Here is a 23,872-nt window from a genome sequence, read left to right on the forward strand (position 1 = left end):
TCTCAAAATGTAAAGAGGCTGTTATAAATAAAACTGCCATCGTCTTTATGTTTTAAACTATATGATTAAAACTTTGACAGTGAAATATTGTAGAGAACACATAATGAGGGGACTTGCCTCACAAGATATTAAAATATGTTTTAAAGCTATGATAATTAAAATATTGAAGTTCTAATGTTAATATAGACACAAATTAATATATCAAAATAGAATGTCTATTGACAGACTTATAAAATATAGTTTAAACATTTAGCATAAAGGAATTATTTTAATGATGGGGCATTCAGTAGATGGTGTTGGTACAACTGGACAACTCACTGGAAAAAAAAAATTAGAATTGGATCTCCTCCCCATATCTTATACCCTGATACATTCCAGATAGGTTAAAGATATATTCTAAAAGTATTAGAAGAAATATAATTGAGAACAAGAAGGCCTTTCTATGTATGACACAAATAGAGTTCATAAAGAGTCCTCATAAAGTAGTAGAAGAATGATGAATACCCCCACTGGAAAATGGGCAGGGGACAAGGTTAGGTAAGCACAGTTAGGGCCAAAAAGTATAAATGTTTAGGAAATATTTATTTTTAAGATGTTTTATTTCATAATGATAATAATTAATAATACTAGTAATTATATATTATGTATTTCTGTTTGTCTAAATACATTAAGAGCTTTCAGGAGATTAGTTAATTTAATCCTTTGAAAGGCAAATATATGTGTTATCATCATCTTACTAATGTGAGAACTGAGAAAGGACATGAAGAACCTTGCCCAAGGCAACAAAGCTGTCAAGTAGTTGAGCCAAGGTTATAACTCAGGCCATCTGACTTAGAGTCCTGTTCCTCATCACTTCTCAAAGAAATAAATTAAAATGACCTAAAACCCCACTGCATTTTACAGAGAAATTTGTAATTTGCTCAAGATCACACATCTAAGCACTAGAATTGAGTTAAAGATTTTAGAAAGAAAAATCATATAAATAGAAGAAAGAAAATCAAGGTAAATTAGAAGAGCGACAAAGCAAGTATGTTAATTTTACAAACTTCCCATTTCTTTTCAGAATATTTAAAAGATGCTTCAAAGAAGATGAAAAGTGGGCTTATGTTTGTAAAATTGGCTAACCCATGTTCAGGTAAGCTCTCCTTCCTTCCCCCATCTTCCTGTGATAATAGTAACTTGAATGTTTTTCTAACATTGTGGCTAAAAGTGTATATATATTTATTTATCTTTGTATGTTTGTTCTGATTGAATAGCTTTTAGTGTAAAATGGCATTACCTGGTGACAAAAGTAAGCTAATGACATTACTAGTCTTCTCAGATGATTCAGTTGTCCTACACATTTTTTATTTATACTCATAATTTTAATCCATAGACCTGTTTGTTTATCAGAAATAATGGTAAAACGAAGTAGCATATTTGATTTCTCTCTAAAAACAGATTAATTTTCTTTGGCTTACTTAAGCCAACTTTTCTTAGTGCATTTAGCCTCCTATAAAGTTAAATAAACAACCACAGGGGCTAAAAAAAAGAAGGCTTTTACCTGACATGCCAAGATTACGAGTGGTTTCATTTTTAGCTGTACCTTCTTTATTTTGCTCTGACCAGAAAGTAGTATACCAGAAAGTAGTATATTTTTTCCTGTCAAGGGGTGATTTTTTTTTTATTTATTAAAAGCATTGTATATTGAAGAGATACATATTTTATCAGAAGTCATTTTAATTTTATATTCAGTGTATTTTCTGTTTTATCTTCTAATTTTTAGGCAGAAATATTAAACTGTATAATAGGTATGTAGTAAAATTGATGTTAGTATTTATCTCTATATGGAATTGTTTTTCCATTAACTTATTTTATAAGATTTATGTTAAAAGGTTATTGCTAATTTTATAATGTTTGCATAGATACTTGATACTTAATAAATTAGAGGATTCTCCTGGTGACTATACTACTGAATAGCACAAGCAAGGGGAAGCCAGTGGGTAGGTAGTACCTTGCTGTTGTTATTGTTGTTGGAAAAAGATAAAATAAAAGCAACAAGAGAGGAAAAAATTTCTGGCTTCCTCCACTTTTCTTTTTTTCAAAATGAAATTGAATATAATTTGTCCTCTATACTATTTGACGCTCCTACTTATGCATAAAACTAAGTTGAGGTGAGAAATATTTTTTTCAGGAGAAGTTTTAAGTAGCAGCAAAAGTTCTAAAGCATTTAACAAAAGTAAATGTACAGAAATTTCAGGCTTCTTGTAAAATTTCTTATTTACCTAAATATCCATAGACAACAGAAGTTCAAACAAATGTTTGTATTTGCTGCATTAAGAATGGAAAAAATAAAGGCTAATATTTGCTGAGCATTTACTCCGTGCCAAGTGCTGTACTGTTTTAAGAACTCTGCATGTATTCCCTTTTTAATCCTATAAAGACCCTGTGAGGTAGGTTCACTATTGCTCCCATTTTATAGATATGGAAACAGAGGAGCAGAAAGGTTTATATAACTTCCCCCAAGGACACAGGCCCAGCATGCGGTGTAGAGAAATTCAAAGTCCTTGACTCCTCTATGTTTAGAAAAAAATTTCATGCATTAAAGGGCCCTTGCCTTTCTCACTCAGAGCTGGCCTTCAGGATTTGCTGGCTCAGTCCCTATCTTGGTCCCTGCGTGTGGGGAGCCACACACTGCCCTGGGCCACGTCTGGGACCAACATGCCAGCTCAGTTCATCTGGCTAAACCATTAGGTTTGGGTAGTTTGAGAATGGGTTTTTCCTCCTGGTGTGATGGAGGATTCAATAAGAGGCTTTGTAATAGTTAAGATAAATAATTTGCCTTTTATTATTTATTGGTTTAAGTTCAGTGAGGATTATAGCGCTGGAAAACAGGCATCTGTATATAATAGCTATAAGCTTTCCTTGGAGTCAGTTTGTATAGAATATATGTCTGTGTATGTTTATGTTTATATTAGGAACATTCCACAGAACTGTTGGATAGTCTTTTGATTTTTTGTGTGTGAAAATGTACAAATAAAAAACATTTGTCTTAACAGGGGAAGGAGCCCTTTACTTGTTCGATATGTGTCTACAGCAGCTGTTTGAAATAAAAGTTTTCAAGGAAAAACACCATTCTTGGTTTGTAAATCAGTCAGTTCAATCAGGTAAGTGACTAGTGTATATATTTCCATTAACTAAACAACGTAGTCTATTTTTTCCATCCCTCGTGGGCATATGGGGCTGTCCTCCTGGTTTGGAGTCTGGTCAGTGATTTTTTTTTCCTGCCTTGGCATCAAAGCAGGGTTTAATCCAGGAGAAAGGAAAGATAATTTGAGCAAGTTTATATCAATACCTATGTATCTTAGATGGTAAGAAATTTTTATCTAATGACTTTAAAACACTGACATCTTTTCAGAAGGTAGGTCACCTTTGTACCATGGAGTGCACCTTTGTACCATGGAGTGCACATTGCCTTGACTAGAAACTATTTGCTCTTCTCTTAGCCACATTTGCGGATTTTCAAGTTTTTAACATCTTATTTCCTTGAAAATGGACACTTATATAGCTTCTATAGAAGAGACTCTAACATAGTTTTTTTAATGCTTTGTTATATAAATTACTACTGCTACCCCTTTCCCCAAACACACACAGAACACCCAATACCAAAGTTCTATTTTTTTTTTTTAATGTTCCTTTAATTTGGAGTAATGTTGACTTATAGGGAAAAAGGATATCACATGTTTTTTTTATGGTTCTGAGAGGGAAGGGTATGGGGTGGGGAGTCATGGGATAGTTGAGGCACTCTGCATTCCCTGCCTGTTCTCTCGTTGTTTCCAGAGAGTGCTGCTTTCTATTGACTATATACGTTGCTACTTTGTGCTAAGGTAGAAAGGTCACTTTGCCTTTGTTCTAAGACAGTCTAGAAAAAAGATTTCATGCTGCTGATAATTTTTATATACCTATATGTATGAGAAGAATTAAAGTGGATTTTAGTTGACAAAATGCAATGGTAGTATATGTATAGTCTAGTAATTGGAATATATGCATTCCCTTCTGTTGTTGCTCCTGTGCTGTTCATTTGGCAGTGAATGAGAATTCTAACTTCTAATGCAATATGTACATTTGCAGTTGGGTCTAGCTGGATAGACACAGCAATATCCAGATGAAACTGGGAAATAGTGATCATCTCCCCTAGACTGAGTTGGCACAGCAGAAGTACCTGCTTTGTTCATTATTGTCTTCTTTTTAAATTTAACCTTAAAGAGCTGTTTATAAGAATGGCCACCAAGTATATTGTTTTAGACCTAGAAACCTACTCATAAAATGAACTTAGAGAACCTGATAGGTTGTTTCTATATACTTCTACTTTAAAAAAAACTAGTCAACTAATGTCATAATATGAAATTACTTCCTTAATTTTTTTTCTTACTATGAAATGGATTCATATATATAATTTAGGGTTAGAATTTATTGGCTGTGTAGGTAAATTGCTCTGTTAGAGAATAAAAGTAAGTACATGTATTTCCTGAAACCAAAATAATAAGTATGGAGATAAATGAATTGTTTATTGTTCAATTTGATAAAATTCCTCTTCTGATTCATTTCTGTGGAAGAAGAAGTTTTGGGGGAAGCTTGGAGGGGAGTGTGATAGAAGAAAGACAAGTAGGGAGTAGTTAGGCTAGTTTGTTTGGTTTGCCTTTTTCCTTTTATCCTGGACGCAACATTAATCTTACTGCAGAGTTTCCATTTTCTTATGTGCAGTCTTGTTAGACTCCTGCCCTCTTGCCTTTTTCTTTGGAGTAAAGGGATGGGGTCATGTCTGGAGTTGGTAACAACCTTCTGAGCTTTGAGTCATTAGCAATTCAGAGCTGTGAGCCCACAGGTCAGAGAAGGAGCTATGTACAGAGAGAATATTATTGCTTTCCCATGGCTTTGTCCTCAAAAGCACAGGAAATTATGTTTTACTGCAGCTTTATAGATAAACATATAAGTTTCCTATGTTCGCATGGTTCACATTCTGTTCATGTTTCTCCCCAACCCTTGCTTTTTTGGGGCAGTGGGGAGGACCTCTGTTAAAAATTATTTTTAAAGAGAAATGGAAAGTTAAAGATTGATTTCAGTGTCTTGGGTCTCATCTACACAAACGGATTTGAAGCTCTTTGGAGTAAAATCTTATGGACCACATTCTGCCTTTTGAGAGACTCATAGAATCTTGGGCCTGTGTAAGAAGAGCTTCACATGTGAAATTTCACATGTAGTTTTCAATGAATTGTTTCCATGTTGGGATTAAGACGAAATGACTAAATTGTCCTTCAGACATTAATTCTCTTTTGTTCTCTTTTTAATCTATAGGAGGTCTTCTCCACTTTGCCACACCCATGGACCCTCTGTTTCTGCTCCTCTACTACCTTATAAAGGCTAATAAAGAGGTGAGTTTCCCAGTTTGGGATAATAATGGTGAGAAACCAGCATAGATTGTTTTTCTCTTGATCTCTTCTCTCTCCTTTTAATCCATATGTAGGTTCCCCACAAATTCAGATTTAGATTGATTGGTATAGAACACGTGTATCACATGTGCTATATGGGTTAGTGGACCTGAGAACCACCACCTTAATCTTGGACTAGTTTAAGTGGGAATTCTGAGAATTGCCGGACCCTCTATGCTGTCTATGTGCCTTACTTGTTTGGCATAGCCTAGCAATGAAAGATTTTATCAAGTACTCATTAGTTTTTAACTATAATACAAATGTTAAGAAATTGATCTCAGATTTTTAGAGAAGAAAAAAGATAATATCTTTTTTCATTTTCTTATTTGTGAGAGACCGTGAAATAGGTGAACTGTGGCATGTCTAGTAAAAAACTAATTAATGATGAAGCTCTACTTGAGATTTAAGGAATCCCAGATGGATCAAATTGACCTTAAGACAGAGTTTATTAATAGTAATAACTTCAGCCAGAGGTTCTGAAACATTTTGATCTCAGAATACCTTTGCACTCCTGAAAATTATTAAGGATTCCAAAGAGCTTTTTGCTTCTGTGGGTTTTATCTATCAATATTTACTACATTAGAAATTAAAACTGAGAAATTTTAAAAATAATTTTATTAATTTATCAGTACATGTTAACATAACACATTTTCAATGAAACAAACACAATTTCAATAAAAGTCAATGACCGATGAGGCATTATTTTACATTTTTGCAAGTCTCTTTGATGTGTGGCTTAATAGAAGACAACTGGATTCTATATCTACTCCTGCATTCAGTTTTTTATATTCTTTTGGTGGAAGTATATGAGGAATATGCAGCCTTACACAGATGTGTAGTCAGAAAAAGAAGGATTAGTAGAATAGCCTTTCAGATAATTGTGGATGTTCTTCTTTGGCACTACTCCAGAAATCAACAAGGCATAGTTTCTTAAAAATCAGTTGCAGTGTGGAATCTGCACTTTCCATGCTCTGTTACATTAAAATCTGTTGGTCTGTCCTGCACTGAGAATGATCTTTTACCCATGTGTAACTTTGGAAAGTATTATTTCACTGAATTATGCTGATGTTCCAAATGTTGACATCTCATTACACACATACACAAGCACGCATGCATGCGCTCACATGCTCCCCTTTGTTGATACCACCACTTATCAGAAAACCGTTTAAATATTGGGAAGCTGTCATAATGGCAGATATAAATCTTCTACAATTCTAATTTTTGCATGAAAGTTAACATTTTATCATTAGCTGTCAGTCTTTCCCTTGAAGTGACAGATTCATTTCTTTTATGTTCTGCCAAATGTCCAAATCTAAATCACCATATTTCATAGTGAGTTTTGAGGTTTTTTTCTGGTAAAAATGATATCCACGAAGAAAGCAGGTAGTTCAGCTTGCAACTCAACACAAGTATTTTCCTTGAGACAGTCGTACACCTTCACTGGCAGCAGAAACACTAGCGAAACTTTACTTTCATCAGAGTATTTAAAAGACTTGCACTCAAGAGTCAAGATTTAAATAAAAGTAATTGCTCCTGCCTTTGATCAAGTATATACTTAAGTGAAACTGACCAGTTTTTAACTGTTTGTGCATGGCAGTGAAGAATTCAGGGGCTACCAGGACAGTTTGTTGTCACTGCCCTGACCAATGGATTGTGAGGAGCCAGTGGTTTTACCCACCTTTGTATTTGAACCTTCAGTGCAAATGTCAACACAGTGGAAACACACATAACATCTTAGCAATATTATGAAAATAGTTTTGAGCTTGTGGGCCCCCTGAACAGATGTTAGGGACTCCCAAGGATCTACCAACCATAGTTTGAAAACCTTTGAATAACTTTAAGAAATAAGTGTTATTTAAACTGCTTGGAAGAATCTCTTTTTTTACGCTCTAATGTTCACATATAGTTTAAATGCTTATGGTTTTCATTATAAACCGTCTTTCTGTTCTTAATTTCTGTAACCAATGAGGTGATTAGGTGTTTCCTTCCCAACATTTTAGACATGATCTTTTCCTATTTAGTTAAAAAAATATATTGGTACACAGTTTTAAAATGTGGGCTTACTCTTTTTTAATCATAAGATTTATTTTAGCATCAGAAGAAATAATTTTTTATTCTAGCTATCTCAACTGTTACCAACTACATTCAAAGCAAGTTGCTTATTACATTTCCTTTTTATGTATATATGGTAAAGAAAACAAGAATGAAACATTAATTAGGAAATTATATCATGTATTATATTATGACTGTGTGGTAGTCCATTATATATATGTAGAATATTGTTTTAAGGTAGTTAAGTATTTAAAATGTTGATCACGGAAGAATATATGTTAAGGTAGAAACCTAAAGACAGTAAGATTTGGGAAATCTGTGAATTATTTTTACTATTGAAAGGAAAAAGAGAACATTTGAATTGAGGCATTTCTTGCCACTTGATAACCTGTAATAGCATGATAAGCTATTACACATGCTACTGAATGAATTAGAAGATTTCACCATTAAAACAAAGAAAGCTGTATTTGCAGAGAGAAAACTGATCAAACACAGTTTTTCTGTCTTCAAATGGAAGTCACACAGAAAAGTAGAGTGAGCTAGAAGGGGGATGAGGGCAAAACCAACATAGCGTTACAAAGTCTGGTGTCCCCAAGTCAGGGGACAATAACTTAGACAGACTAATTCCTCTCCATACCACTAGTACAGTTAAGAAAAACTAAACCTAATTGAGAAGAAAGATATTCTGAATTTCTGTGTTCTGCCCTTTGGCCACTGGCCACCAGGCCATATGCACTTATCTGGCTGAGCCTGATTTAATGAGTCTGCAGCTTCATTGTATCCATTCTCTTACTCTCTTTTCTTTCATTATGGCCTAAATTTGGAAGCATTGTCAGGCAGCTCTGACAGGAGTAGATTCATTTTTGGTATTTTTCCTTTTCTTCTGAAGGAAAAAGTGCTATTTAAAGTGCTGGAGAAGTGAGAAGGGGCAGGGAGATGTATGCTCTGGGCTTGATCTAGGCTTCTTTCCGGGTGATGGTCAGGACTCCTGCTCTGTGACCTCAGCTGGTTCTTTTTCAAATTAAATGGGTTGGACCAGCCCTAGGCAGTCTACCATCTTGGCAAGTTTCCATAATGTCCAGTGCTTTTCCAGAATTTTGCTGCCCTATTTTATCCAGTGACTGTGCTCCTGAGGTTGGTACTCTTTCAAGAGCTTCCTAAAGGGAGCTAAGAGTCAGTTCTGGAGCCTTTCCCAGTTAGGGATTCCTTAGGTCAGGGGTGGGGAACCTTTTTTCTGCCAAGGGCCATTTGGATATTTATAACATCATTTGCGGGCCATATAAAATATCAACTTAAATATTAGCTATGAAAAAAGCTCCTAGATTTTTTGAATTTTGAGTCCCGCTTGTAGTTACCTTGGCAGGGCCAGACATTCCCCACCCCTGCCTTAGGTGAACAAGTGCCTTTGAACTTAGTTTAAAAGTCCAGCTATGAGATAATGTGTCTTTTTTTTTAATTTTTATTTTTTTATTTTTTATGTATGAGTTGACTGGTGTGCTTGCATTCTGACTGACTAAAGTCTTTTTTCAGGGAAAGTTTCAGCCTCTAGAACAAGTTGTGGTGGATGACGTGTTTCCAAATTGCATCTTGTTGCTGAAACTTCCTGAACTTGAGAAGTTACTTCGACACGTGACAGAGGAAAAAGGTAGTATATAGCCTTTGAAATCAGGCTGATGACTACTGGAAAGGTGGGGATCTGTCTGAAAATAGAGCATCTTGAAGGCCCGCTGAGTGCAATGCTTATTCTACATGGGTCATAGGGGAAACTGTGATTCAGATTTTGCTTCCAGTTGTCAATTCTAGTCTGCTATTGCTTTATAGATTCAATAAATCTAGGAGCTTTGTTCAGTCTTTGATATTCTGACCAGTGAAATGTGGTGGCCTTTCTCCTCTAGGACCAGGGTTCGTAAGCCATGGGCTTTAGTCTCAGTTCCTTGAATTAGTCCATGACTTTAACTGCTTTCTGCCTCAGATTTCTCATTTGTAAAATTACATAAAACCTATACATCTATTGGTTCAAGAAGCATTTATTGAACATTTACTAAGAAGTATACATTAAGCACTGGTGCTAGGCTCCGGCAATATTTATAAATAAGACATTCTTTCTCTTCTGACTTAGCGTCCAATCTGATAGGAGCAAATGACAAGTAAGGCAAACAGTAAGGGCTAATGGAAGTGAACTCTGGGTTTTCTGGGGATGCACAGGGCAGGTTTATAACCTGGCCTGGGTTGTGTGGGAGTGCAGGTCAGTGGGTATTGTGATTCTCTCCTTAGAGGGAATGACTTCTAAGTGGAGTCATGAAGCAGCAAAACGGAGGAATGGATGTATCAAAAAGTTTGTCACATTCAAGAAAATCTGAGTTCCATGTGGCCAGAATATAGGATGTCAGGGATGGACTTAGTAAGGAAGAAATGGGGCGGGAATGTTGAGCAAGGTTTCAAAAGTTGTATTTGTCTGTACTTTACCTAATGCTACTGGAGTGTCAGCAAAGATTTAAGCAGAAAGTACGATAGTATGGAGTATATTGGAGAAGCTGAGGCCAGAGTCACAGAGGCCACTGTAGTGGTCTAAGCAGAAGATGATGGTAGCCTGACCTTAGCAGATAGAACTAGAAGGAAGTAGCAATTTGGAGGTAGAACCAACCCCATTTGGTGAATGGGTGGCAATCAAGGAGGAGGAGGCAAGGGTGACTTCTGGGTTTGTCTCTTTACCAACAGGATGGGTAGTGGTAGCATCCTAGAGACAGGAAACATGGGTGGGAGGAGCAGGCGGGAGTAACAGATGAGTTTTAGATACTCATTTGAATTTTGAGAGGAGGAAGTGAGGCAGTGTGTGTGAATGTGTTTTGACCATTTAGAAGCCCTATACAAGTGTAACATCAGTGTCTCAAGAAATTCTCCAAGTAGTTTCAGGTTTAATATGGGAACAGTACTGGAACCAAAACAATAGGCTGATAAATTGTGGTGGTTTGGGGTCACAGACAGTTTGGCCAACGATGAGAGTTCTGGGACCATGAAAGTGGTGATTCCCAGAAGTGTAAGCTTACAGTGAGAAAGGGGAGAATCTCATTGATTACATATTACATTAGAGGGATCTCCTAAATTCACACTTGGCCAGACTTAACCCTCCATTTTGTATCTGAGGGGTGTGTGGTGCCAAGGTTTTATCAAAGCAGTCTATTAAAGACATTCCCTGGTGCTGAGCTTGGCAGGAGAAAGCAGTCTTTTTCTGGTGACAAATGTGTAGCTTATAGCCAATTCTGAAAGCTAAAGTAATGAGGAATAGTTACAGTTCATTTTAATTTTGTCAAGTTAACACAGTTGAAAATACAATTAACTCTCATTATCCAAAAGTCTTATGTTAGCTGTATACAAAGAGTTAAACCCAAACTCAGAAACCCAGAGTCAGAAACAGTGTTAATGCACTGGCATTTGTTAGCTTACAGCCTCTGTTTCAAAGCAAAAGCTTCCCCTCTCTCATTCCTTCCTTCTTGCATACCAAGTCCTTGACCTCTTATTGTGTCACCTGAACTCCTATCCTCATCTCTTTCACTTCTCAACATTGCCTCACACTTGGAAGTTCTGCTGTACTAAAAGTGCATACACTATGCTTACCTTGTTTGACTGGCTCTAAATAACCAGTTGTACACTTCAAAATACTGTGCATTTTCCTTTGGTGCTTCATGCTGTCCTTGTACATAGAACTCGCATAAAGAAAAATACTGTACAGATGTGTGTTTGGAGTCAAGGGGTGAAGCAAGTAATGTGGAATTGCTTATGTGTACTGTGATGAAGATGCCTTTTTGAGGATGAGGCATGAAAGACATTTTTTCTTGTTTTGATTTTGTTTTTAAACCTGTTATTTTAAGATTTACAGACTGTAGTTCATTAGGGAAGATTTTGATTATGAAGAAAACTGCCAAGACTTCTAGAGAATTGCATATATCGTTCACTGTGTGCAATTTAATCTGAACGACTTTGTGCTTTGCCATCCTGTCATTAAAAAAGAAAGAAAGAAAAATTTGAGGCCTATAGTTTTTAGAAAGCTGGTGTATATAAAGGTTGATAATATATCTGCTTTGAAAATGAAAGTACATAAGCAGGTAAGCAATTTTTTTAATTAAAAATTTTAAAGATACAGAAAAACTCAGAGGAAAAAGCTACAAATATTATTTGTGCCAACCTCAGTAATTAAAAATGTTAATATTTTGTTATATTTGCTTCATATCTCTTTTGGGGAAAGAATTTCTTTAAGAACACTCAGGTTATCTGATCTCAGGATCTGATGGCCTGCAAGGGAAATTAAAAATATATTTTCCATATGGTTTTGAACAAATTATTCAAACTTTTGAGCATCCTTTATCTGTCGGATGAAGAGTTTGAAGGGTTGAGAGTATACCCTATATTGCTATATTGTCACGCATTATAATTAGTATTCTGCAAAGTTGTTCTAAATCAAAATAAAACTTTCATTCTCTTAACTTCATAGTGTTAAGATTTCTGAATGACCAACATCTGAACATTATTTAAGTATTGCAGTTTATAGTATCTAGTATCTACCACAAAGAGATGCTTCAGGAATTAAATAAAATAATAAAAATAAATGGACACCCAGAGTATGCTGAGTATATAGTAAATGCCCAACAAATGTTAATACTATTAAGGCTTCTAAATTAGAAATTTTTAATTCTTTGCTGATGTTTAAGTACTAGCATAGTGGGTGACCATTTGTTTGATGATCCATTTGTTAATATATATTCAAATGGTTTAAATAGGAGAATGGGGGTAATCAGATAATAAAAATATCTTCCACTTTAGCCAGTTTGACTCAGTGGTTAGAGCATCGGCCCTCGGACTGAAGGGTCTCCGGTTCAGTTCCGGTCAAGGGCACGTACCTTGGTTGTGGGCTCGATTCCTGGCCCCAGTCAGGGCACATGTGGGAGGCAACCAGTCAATGTGACTCTCTCACAGTGATGTTTCTTCTCTCTCTCTCCCTCTCTCTCCCTTCCATGCTCTGAAAAGCAATGGGAAAAATACCTTCTTGTGAGGATTAAAAAAAAATAATAATTTTTTATATATATATATATATATATATATATATATATATATATATATATATATGTATGTATATCTTCCATATATTGAGATATTACTCTATACCATCTCTATACTTATTGTTTTACATACATTATTGAATCCTTGCAGTAATTCCCTTTCATTGTTTTAATAACCTACATTTTTACAAAATGAGGAAACTGAGGCTCAAAGAGTTTAAGTAAGTTGACTATCATCATAGAACTTGAAGTGGTAGAATCAAGATTTGAATTCATGTCTGTCTGACAACTCTTTTCCTTTTTTTTACAACTGTAACACTTCCATTAGGTGTTATCATATGTAAAAATAGAAACTTTTTAAAAATCTTGTATCATCTCTTAATAATTTCCCTTTGCAAAGCAAAAAAAGAGGGACAGGAAAGGAGACAGAGAGAACTTCAGTCGCTTAAGAAAAAGGCCATTTTTCTAATCATGGCAGTGAGCTTTCAGTTTTCCAGGCACTGTACTGTCCTGTTTAGTGATTGCCTTGGGTGCCAGCCGCTTATTTGATTTGGGGTTATTGTCCATTTATAAGTTGTTTGGCTCCATTCTTTGTATTTTATTGCTAGGATTTTAAAATAAGAAACAACGAAGACTGCTAAAGAGTCATCAGATATTATCCACAACAGGCAGCATAGATAAAGAAGAAAGCTGCTGTTTTTTTATCTTCCATCCTCTCCCAGGCACTGTGCAGATAGAGTAAAACCTCAGATACTCAAATTCCCCAACCAACAATTTGATATTGGACTCCAGCTGCTGTCTTAAAAGTCTATGGCATTAAAGATCTGGTTAAGCCTTCTAGGTTTATGAAAACCTTCCCCCCTTGCCTTCTTCCTGCCAAACAAACCCAGCCACGGTTATTTGTATCCTGAATGATGATGATGGCGGTGACCTTAGTTAGCACTGCCGGCTTTATTAGTGAAGGAAATAATGTGTGTCTGTTTGCTAGCTCTGGGGCTCAGCACATTTCTTGCCAAAGAAGCTCACAGTCAGTGGAGAGATGACAGGGAACAGGACTAATAAAGGGTATGAACTTCATCTTGAATATAACACTCCGTTTCATGTTGCAAGCAAAGGCTGCACTGCACTGTCTAGTGTGATTAACAGGAAGAGCCCTGAGAACTTACCTATTAAAATGCCCTGAGTACAGCTGCCAAATTTCTATCCCCAGGAGGCAGGGGAAAAAAGAGCCCATATGAGTTTCTCAGTTGTAGGAAACATTGGTAAAGTAAATGTGAAAATGTGCTCCAGGCAGTTTGTTCTACAATCCATCAGGGAAATTCAAGTTTGTGAACATATTACCCAACTGCTGAACATGTTATTTAATTGTGCACTCACTTTCATTCCATCTTTATTTTGTAAACCCAATCTTTCCAGATGTTTTGAAACCAGTTTCATAGACACCAGACACATTAGAGAAAGAAACCTTTACAGCATATGTGCATATTATCTAACTCGCTAACGCTCACAAGTATGAAATTCAGGACATGAACTAACATGTTGTGTTACTTTTCATAATTATGGGTAATCTGTGGCTTTCTTGAGTATTTTAAACCTCCTTGCTTATAAAAATTTGTGAATTATAAAGATAAGCATGGTGACAGAAGATTATTTGATTTTGGGTGGTGGGTACACAGTACAATATACAGATCTTACAACATAGAAATCCACACCTGAAACCTATATGGTCCTGTTAACCAGTGTCTTCCCAAAAGATTTAATAAAACATTGAAAAATAAAGTAAAAAAAAAAATATTGTAGATAGATAAATAAAAGCATGGCTATATAATAAATAAATAAATAAATAAACAAACAAGTAAATAAATATAAACAGTTGTTTATACACTTGGTCCTTGTGTAGCATTATGGGGTCTTCAAGCTTGATATTTCTTAATGTCATCTTGTCCAGGGAATGTTTCATTTAAAATAAATTTTAATTTAAAAACTTTCTAGGAAAAACCTCTAGGCACAGCTGGTTTTGTTTGTGAATGCTACCATACTTTGAGGAAGAAGTCATGCTCAAAAAAATAAATAAATAAAAGATATTTAACCTCTTCCAGAAATTAGATGAAGCAGGAATATTTCCCAACTAATTTTATAAAGCCAGAATTACCCGCTACCAAAATCAAAATTATTACAAAAAGAAAACTAGACCAATATCTCTTATGATAATAGATAGAAAAAATTTAACAAAATAGTAGCTGGGACACTCACTGTCATGAAGCCTTAACCTCTGCTTTATGCTCTTGTGGGAGGTGATGGAGCACGTGGTAGCAGGCACTGGCCTCTGAGACAAGGTGTTCCTTACCTGCCAAATTAGATTCTCTACCCCAAGGCATGCAGAGTCGTGCCTTTGTGGGAAGCAAATGAGGAAAGGTTTGGAGTTCTGCATGTTACCAGGGACGTGGGAGTAATTACATAGCAGTGTCCACTTGCATTGTGTTTATTTTATATAATTATATATATCTATATATATAGATATATATATATTATGTAATTTTATTTTAAAAGATAAAGGAAAAAAGTGGGGTTTATCACAATATTGCAAAGTTGGTTAAACATTAGAAAAACCAATCAATATAATTCACTGTATTTATGCATTATGAAAGAAAAACTGTATGATCATCTCAATAGATGCAAAAAAAAAGCATTTGACAAAATTCATTTATAATATCAATTCTCAGCAACTTAGAAATAGAAGGGAGTTTCCTCAGGGCATCTGTAACCTAAACTTATGTCATACTTTATTGTAAAAGACAATTCTTTTCCCCTAAGATTAGGTACAAGATAAGGATGTCTACTCTCACCACTTCTATTCATCACTGAAGTAGAAGTCCTAACGTTTCAATAAGACAAGAAAAATATAAAAGGTGTATAGATTGGGAAGTAAATAGTGAAACAATTTACTTATAAACAATATGGTCATGTATGTTAAAAGCTCAAAAGAATGTACAAAAAATCATTAGAACTAATCAAAAAGGACCCAGGATACAAGGTCATTATACAGATGTCAATTGTATTCCATGTATTAGCAGTGAATAACTGGACAATGGAATAAAAACATACCATTTGTAATATCATCAAAAAATCATAAAGCTTTAAGAATATAGTTCTAACACAATCTGTGTAAGACCAGTACACTGAATGTTACAAAACATTGCTGAGAGAAATTAAAGAAGAATTAAATAAATTGAGAGGTAAACCATTTTATGAACTAGAAGACTCAATATTAAGATGTCTATTTCTTTTAGCAGAAATTGAGATGATTCTAGAATTGATATACGCAGAGGACCTATGATAGCCAAAACAATTTTGAGGAAAAACGTTGGAGAACTTACACAACCTGATTTTAAGACTTACTATAAAGCTAAAATAATCAAGAAAGTGGGTTATTGGCGTAAGGATAAATATATAGATAAATGGAACAGAGTAGAGAATCCAGAAGTAGATAATTCAGTGGACAAAAGGATAGTCTTTTCAACAAATGACCTGGAAAAAATTGGATCTCCATATGAAAAAAAATTAACATCACCGTCTTACAGAAGAATTAACTCAAAATGAATCACTTACTTAAAAGAAATGAAAACTCTAATAGAAAACCTTTGTGTGGATAGGCAAAGATTTCTTAGGACACAAAAACCACTAACCATAAAAAAATTACATAGTCAATAATATTGCAATAACTGTTTATGGTGCCAGTTGGGGTATCAAGGGAACACTATGTAAAGTATATGATTGTCTAACCACTGAGCATACACCTGAAACCAATACAGAATGAAAAAAATTATAAATTCATAAAAATTAATAACTTCTGTTTTTTGAAAGACACCATTGAGGAAAAAAGAAGATAAAGCCATAGTTGGAAGAAAATGTTTACCTGGCATGTATCTGATAAAAGATATGTATCTAAAATACATAAAGAACTCTTAACACAATAATAAGAGGATATACAACCCAGTAGAAAATCAGCAAGCAGTTTGAACAGACATTTCAGAAAAGAAGATTTATGAATAGCCCATGGGCACATGAAAAGATGTTCAATATCATCAGTCACCGAAAAATGTAAATTAAAACCACAAGGAAATATCATTAGTGCCCACAAGAGTGGCTAAAACAAATAAGACAGATGATAAGTTGAGGAACAATTGGCACTCTCCTACCTGGCTAGTGGAAGCATAAAATGGTGTATAACCACTTGGAAATTTATGACTCAGTAATTCTCATCCTTGATATTTACTCAAATCTTATGGTAACATAGATCTGTGCAAAGACTTGTGCAAGAATGTTCAGAGCAGACTTTTGATTTCAGAGCAACTTTTTCAGAATAGCCCCAAACTGGAAACAACCTAAATGTTCTTTAGTAGGTTAGTGGGCAAGCAAAATGTGGGAATCCATACACAGGATATACTCCATAATACAAAGGAAGGAACTAATGCTACCTGCAACAAAATAGAAGAATCTCAAAGAAATGATGTTGAGCAAAAGAGGATGGTCACAAAGAAGTTCTCACTGTGTGATTCCATTTCTTTGAAGTTCTAGGATAAAGCAAAAACTATAATGACAGTAGATCAGTGGTCACCTGAGGTCTGGGGAACTAAAGGCAGAAGGGCTCAAGGGAACTTTTGGGGTGATGGTTTCATGACTGCATGAGTACATTTGTCCAGACTCTCAAATTGTACACTTAAGATGGGTGTATTTATCATATGAACATTATTACTAAATAAAACTGATTTATTTATGTTTTAAATGAAGTGGTTGCTGATCCAGCACAAAAAGTTAAGCCTCCTGATTTCTGACACAGTTTTTTCCTTGTTTGCTTTTTCCGTCCCCCTTGTCCCCTACAAGATAATGTTGGCTCTTTCCCATCTCCCATGGAGACTAGTGATGGAATGTAAGGAGCAAGGCAGGAGTGAGTAATGGCTCTGAGATTCAAGCCTGGGTGTGCAGGAGGGTGGTTTGGGAGGAAGGTAAGCAGTCTGGCTTTAGGCATGCACAGCCTCAGCTGAGGGCTGTAGGAGTCCTGATGGGTTTGTTTAGTGTTGTTGAGACAGGATGAAGTCACCCCAGGAGAAAGGTACAATTGGCCTCAGAGGAGGATGAAGTCGAGCTTAGAAAAGAATCAGAGGAAAAGTCATCAGAGATGAATAAAAACTGAGAGAAAGGTTTTATAGAACCAGGGAGGAGAGGTTTTACCCACAAATAACAGGGTCAGAAGTACAAAGCCGGTGAATAGCTAATTGATTTTGGTAAAATGAGCATCAGATCCACAGCTTTGTGGCCAGCTTGAGAAGGAATCCTGATGTTCCTGCTTACTAGCTCAGTGACTTTCAACAGTTTATTGAACTTCACTCACACCCAGTTCTTTAAGACAAGGACAAATAATGCTTTTCACCAGCCATTCATTCTGGGCATTCAATGAGAAAGTGTGTATAAAGAACATAGCACAGCCCTGGCCCGCATTGCTCAGTGGTTAGAGCATTGGCCTCCTCATGGGAGGGTCTTGGATTTGATTCCCAGTCAGGGCACATGCAGGAGGCAGCCAATCGATGTTTCAATCTCTCAAATGGATATTTCTCTCTCTCCTTCCCTTCCTCTCTCTCTGAAAAAGCAATAAAAAAAAATTTTTTTTAAAAGAAAGAACATAGCACAGGCCTGAATGTACATTAATTTCCGATGCTATTATAGTGAACAGGTTGTCAGTTCACTTTGTTCTTACCTAATTTTAAGTATTTGTTATGTGCCAGGCGTGCTATCGGATTTGTATGGATCATCCCATTTAGTAGGTGACTTCCCAAGGTGACAGCGTGCACTGCGTGTATAGGAACCCAAGAAGTACAGTTCAGCGTCTGACTTCTCTTCTGAAAGAGCGTTTTCAAGAGGGAAAGAAGTAGCCTGCAAGGGGCGCAGGGAGTGGGAGAGAGGAAGGAAACTGGCAGAGTGTAGTTTCAGGGAACGTTTTTTCAGAGAATTTGGAGATAGAGACAAGAGGGAAGTGAGTAGTCAAGGTAAAATTTCTTAGGAGAGACCTGAGCACTGAGCTTCTTTGGAGATTATTTGTCTCAGGCAATGAACGGCACTTCTAAAATCCATTGAACGGTGTACATTTTTTGAGTGATTGCTATGATGCTCTTAGAATTCCCCTAATGTGCATGGGGTGGGACATCATCTCCAGGGAAGAGAAGTCCAGTCTCCTCTACCTTGGTTCTCCAGCAGGCTGTTTGCCCAGGCAGTCCTAGCTCGGGGGATAGCAGACCTTGCACCTTGGAATTCCCAAATTTCTGACAGGTTGCCATTTGCAACAGTGCCTCCTTTTTGTTATTCAGTGACAGGTCCTGAGGAGAGGGGAGCATATGTCAGGCTCCCCACTCCAACCTGCCTCCTCTTGCCCACAGTGTTGACAACCACAGGCTGAAATGAAGAGGAAATGTACAGGGCCTAGGGCCAGAGACCTGCCAGTTCCTCCTCCATGCAAGCCATTTAGTTGAACTCAAGCAGTTTAGCAGACTGCAGAAAAGTTTCCATTTCTCACTATGATTACAGAGCAGAGAAAGAGAAAATGTCATTCTGTGTAATCTAGGACAGGTCCCTCAGAAACATACATGGGTGTTTGCATCTGCCCTTATCCAGTGGTCACAGGATAATTCCTGTGTGGAGGCAGGAAGAGGGAGTGGAGTGCCCCTCCGCTGTGCCCCTCCACTGATTGCACAGAAACCAAGACACCCCATGAAGGAAGTGTTGCCACGGAAGTAGTGGTTCACTGATGTGGTAGGTGACGCTAGGTGGATTGTGAGGACAGAAAGTATAATTTATAAAACATGAAACTTTTATCCCTATAAAAGGGCCAGGTTGAGTGTATCATAAATCTGAATTTCCCTGAACTAGCAATGCTGGTACTGGGATACAGTGAAAAAGTGATCTATCTTTTCTTTTTTCTCCACTAATCCCACCATGACAGTACTGAGTAGTTAATAGTATATATTTGGTATGGAATGTTCATAGGCATCTGCACTTAGTTTCAATTTTCTCTTTTAGGATTTCTGTTTTTATTTTAGAAAGGTAGCCTTTCATTGAAAACAGTGAAAGGTAAGCTTAAAATTATGCAGAAAAATGAAATTTTCTTTTCTTGCTAAATTTCTGTTTTAAAAATTACCTTTTCTACCATCTGTATAATTTGATGATTTGTTTAAATTCCCACTCATTTAATGGTTGGAGGTACCCAAATTCTGTTTTGGCATTTTTTTTTTTTTTTTATCCTCACCCAAGGATATGCTTTTACTGATATTTAGAGAGAGAAGAAGGGGGAGAGAGTGACAAAGAGGGGAAGAGAGAGAGAGAGAATCATCAATAGGTTGCCTCCCACATGCACCCTGACTGGGGCTGTACCTGCAATCTAGGTTTGTGCCCTGACCAGGAATCTAACCTGCAACCTTTTGGTGTAAGGGATGATGCTCCACTCAACTGAGCCACCCAGCCAGGGCTGTTTTGGAATTTTTTTGATATCTCAAGTATACTCTCAGGTTTACAAATTGAGTTTTTCAAGAATATGCACTAATATAAAATATTTAAAAATTACCTTGTATATGATATAACCTTATGAGTTTTATTTTTGTTTAATCTATGCTGTGTCTTTTTTTTTTTTTTTTTTTTTTTTTCAATTTAATCCAGAAATAGGCAAAAAGAAATATTACAAGTACAGCAAAGAGAAGACATTAAAGTGGCTGGAAAAAAAGGTATAGTACCTATGGCAGAAAAAATTCAGTACACCTTATTAAAACTAGAGAATGTGGTAAGTGGTAATCCAAAGACTATGTTGTATTTCCAACTAAGACAGAAAAACTGTGTAAAGATATCCAATATGAGAAGAAATCTTTTACTTTTCATCTCCCCTAATTCGTGTGTCTCTGGAGTTAGCTAGATGGTTTTTTTGCTTTGTTTTGACCTGCATCCCCATTTCCCCATGATCTTCACCATTGAATGAAAGGTGTTCCTGCTCTTTGTTGGTGTAGATTTGAATCTTCCAAGCTAGACAGTACCAGGCCTGATGTGCATTTGCTGAGGTTGGTCCTGCAGGTGTCTCAAAGATGGGTGTTGCTCACAGCCAGCCAGGGGCCTGAGGCAGACTGGATTCAGGCTTAGAAGAAGTGTGTCCTGCTCTGGATGCTGAAGAGGGCTCGTGTTCCAGGCACACTGTGTCACTTAGTGATCCTAAGCAGTAGACTGGATGTAAGGTCAGCCTGTGTTTTCAAATTGATTTAGTAAGTCACAACCAGTATTTCTCTTGGAATGGGATAGGATAGGATAGGATAGGATAGGATAGGATAGGATAGGATAGGATAGGATAGGATAGGATAGGATAGGATAGGATAGGATAGGATGTATTAAAATTTAACAAAGTTAGGGCAAGTATTAAGTACGACTCTATGAAACATATTTATATATGTGTTTGAGTACTGGGTTGCTGTGTATTTCTTACTGTGGGTTGTGGCTAAAAAGACAACAACACAAAAAATACTTTGAAAGCCACCGGGCTAAGGATGTAGTGTACTTGGGCATTGATTAAGAATCTCATCAGCTATTGCTGATGTAGTTTTAGCAAGCCAGTGACACCAGTAGTTACAGTACTGATGCCTAGGATTCTCTTCTATCTTCTGTCTTCCATTTTGTGTAAAGCCTGCTTGTGTGTCATATGTTACTGGGCATATTAGGAACCTGGGAGAATGGAAATGAGCCTGGTAAAATTAATCAGTCTCCTAATGTACAGAGTAGTGAAAATATTTTAAAAGTGCCCCTATGTTTCACTTTTCATTCGCCTTAGTATTAGTCTTTGGTAGATGAAGAATGAGTGTAAGTACTGAATAGAATCTTGACATTTAGTTTTTGCTCTTAACAAATGATAACGACATGAATAGCAAAGTGAAGTTTATTGGGTTTCCTTTCTTAAATTCCTAGGATTTAGGAAATTTACATTACTTATTTTATTTAGAGAATTATTACATAGAAACTTTATGCCAGGTTCTATTCTAAGGGTCTTACATACAAGGTGGTGCAAAAGTAGGTTTATTAATTACCGTATTATTTTCTGTACAAACAACTGTAAACCTACTTTTGCCCCACCCTATATATTAACTCATTTAATCTTTATAACAATCCTGTGAGCTAGGTACTGTTTTTATCCCCATTTCACTGAGAGGTTAAATAATTAGCCCCTGGTCACAGAGCAAACCCAAGCAGCCTGGTTCCGGAGTCAGTGCTCTCTATTGTGTAGACCTTAGGAAGTGTATTGAGATCATCCCGAAATGCTGTGGCTGCTGCTCAGCCTTTCTCTAAATGTGCAGCCATCTCTCATCTTCTGATGTCTGCTGAAGAAATACTTCTTCCTGGATCTTAAATGGATTAAGGACTTAGCTGTGGATTTCTAGAGTTAGTTCAGAATATCCTAATATTCTCCTTTTGGTTATTTCATAGGTTAATCAGACTATGGCTGCATTAAAAACCAATAACATAAATGTCAGTGCCCGGGTACAGTCAACTGCATTTTTCCCCAGTCACCAGACTTCCAGTGACAAGGAAGGTAAGTAAATAGTTTCATCAGAAGTGATTCTTGTCTGGAATACGTTGCTTATGTATAAATGCCTATCTTACAATTTTAAAATCTTAATGTCTCAAAAGCTTCACATTCTTACCCCTCTCATCTTGTGGCAGCTGTGCGTTTTATTTCAGAGCCATGTAATATTTCTACCCTAGGTCGTGTCTGTCACTAATTGATACTTAAATCATTCATTCAGCAAATACTTATTTTGCACTAATAATAACAATCCTAATAACTCTGGTTTTCATTTATTGAGGGTGTATCCTGTGCCAAGCCTTTTACTAAGTTGCCAATGTACACACATTCTCTCACCTGACCCCAGTAAGTCTCATTTTATAATGAGATTCTTGAGGCTGTGTCCAAAGTCACACCGCTAGTAAATCGTAAAGCTAAGCTACTCAGGAGCTGGTTTGACTCCTAAGGCCACACCCAAGCCTCTTATTGTACAATTCGTGTGTCACAGGGCTTCCAGCAAGCTGCATCTATTTGCATCTTTCTTTCAAGAAGCATATGTCCTATTATAGGTTTCAGTATTTCAATTATAGAAATAGATAAACATAGGTTCACTTGGCAATTTTTAATTCTTTTAGGTTATTAAGGTATTTCTTTTGCTTTTTCTAGTGTAATATACTCTTATTTTTCTATAAATGTTGAATAAAAACAGCTATATAACGCAAGTAACATTCTCAAATGGTGGGGCAGAAATTATTCTGACTTTAAGCTTCAGTTCAGTGTTCCTCTGTTCTGGGTATATAATTCTGAAACAACTGAATTTAGTCATTAAAAAAATAAAATTAGAGCCCTAGCTGGTTTGGCTCAGTGGTTAGAGCATCAGCCTGCGAACTGAAGGGTCCTGGGTTTGATTCCAGCCAAGGGCACGTACCTCGCTTGCAGGTTTGATCCCCGGCCCTGGTTGGGACTCGTTCGGGAGGCAACCAGTCCATGTGTCTCTCTCACATTGATGTTTCTCCCTCTCTGTTTCTCTCCTTTCCACCCTCTGTGAAAAACAATGGAAAAAATAGCCTCGGGTGAGGATTAAAAAATATTAATATTAAAATAAAATAAAGTTAAGAACAGTGTCCTGTTTGTGATTGATGGTAAATGAGGTACTCTTTGATTTGCAGAAATTTACCTTGATCACCTAGCACAGACCATAGCTGGCTCTAGCCATTCTTGGAGTGGTGGACGCACCCTTGCCATACTGAGTTTACCGGCCATCAGGGTCTCTGGTCGGTTTTTACAAAAGAGAGGGGATTGAGTCGGATGGATGGATGGATGGATGGATGGATGGATGGATGGATGGATGGATGGATGGATGGATGGGTGGGTGGGTGGGTGGGTGGGTGGATGGATGGATGGATGAAACTGTAATTTTTTTTAAAGTAGGAGAAGGGATGTTAGAGGTTATTTAGACAGATGTCATTTTAAAAAATGAAAAATTGTGGTCTCAGAGAAGTAGATGACTTATCCAAGGTCACCCATCCTGGCTAATAGGCCAGATCGTCTGCTCCTAGTGCAGTGTTTTTACCAATCTCTAAATATAAGGAACTGGGTTTGGCTATATTGCTGTTCAGTGTCGCAGCCACTCTTTATGCTAGTTCCTTTTTTAGATCTTTAGCTTGATATGCTACCAAAAGAAGCAAACAAACAATATATTGGCATTCTTAAAA

At 36.6% G+C, this 23,872-nt stretch overlaps 1 protein-coding gene across 1 annotated transcript in view; it reads left to right on the forward strand.

The window, feature by feature from the left end:
- The first annotated feature begins 1,063 nt into the window (after positions 1-1,063).
- The window catches only part of RNASEH2B (ribonuclease H2 subunit B), a 32,316-nt gene continuing 9,507 nt past the window's right edge, over positions 1,064-23,872 (forward strand). The window contains exons 1-6 of the mRNA XM_016213833.2: positions 1,064-1,135; positions 3,039-3,146; positions 5,335-5,411; positions 9,051-9,165; positions 20,279-20,343; positions 22,079-22,184. Coding sequence (XP_016069319.2) covers positions 1,090-1,135; positions 3,039-3,146; positions 5,335-5,411; positions 9,051-9,165; positions 20,279-20,343; positions 22,079-22,184 — 517 coding nt within the window. The 5' untranslated portion in view covers positions 1,064-1,089. The remainder of the gene's footprint in view (positions 1,136-3,038; positions 3,147-5,334; positions 5,412-9,050; positions 9,166-20,278; positions 20,344-22,078; positions 22,185-23,872) is intronic.

Source organism: Miniopterus natalensis, chromosome 2 (assembly GCF_054644295.1).
Source record: "Miniopterus natalensis isolate mMinNat1 chromosome 2, mMinNat1.hap1, whole genome shotgun sequence".
NCBI lineage: Eukaryota > Metazoa > Chordata > Mammalia > Chiroptera > Miniopteridae > Miniopterus > Miniopterus natalensis.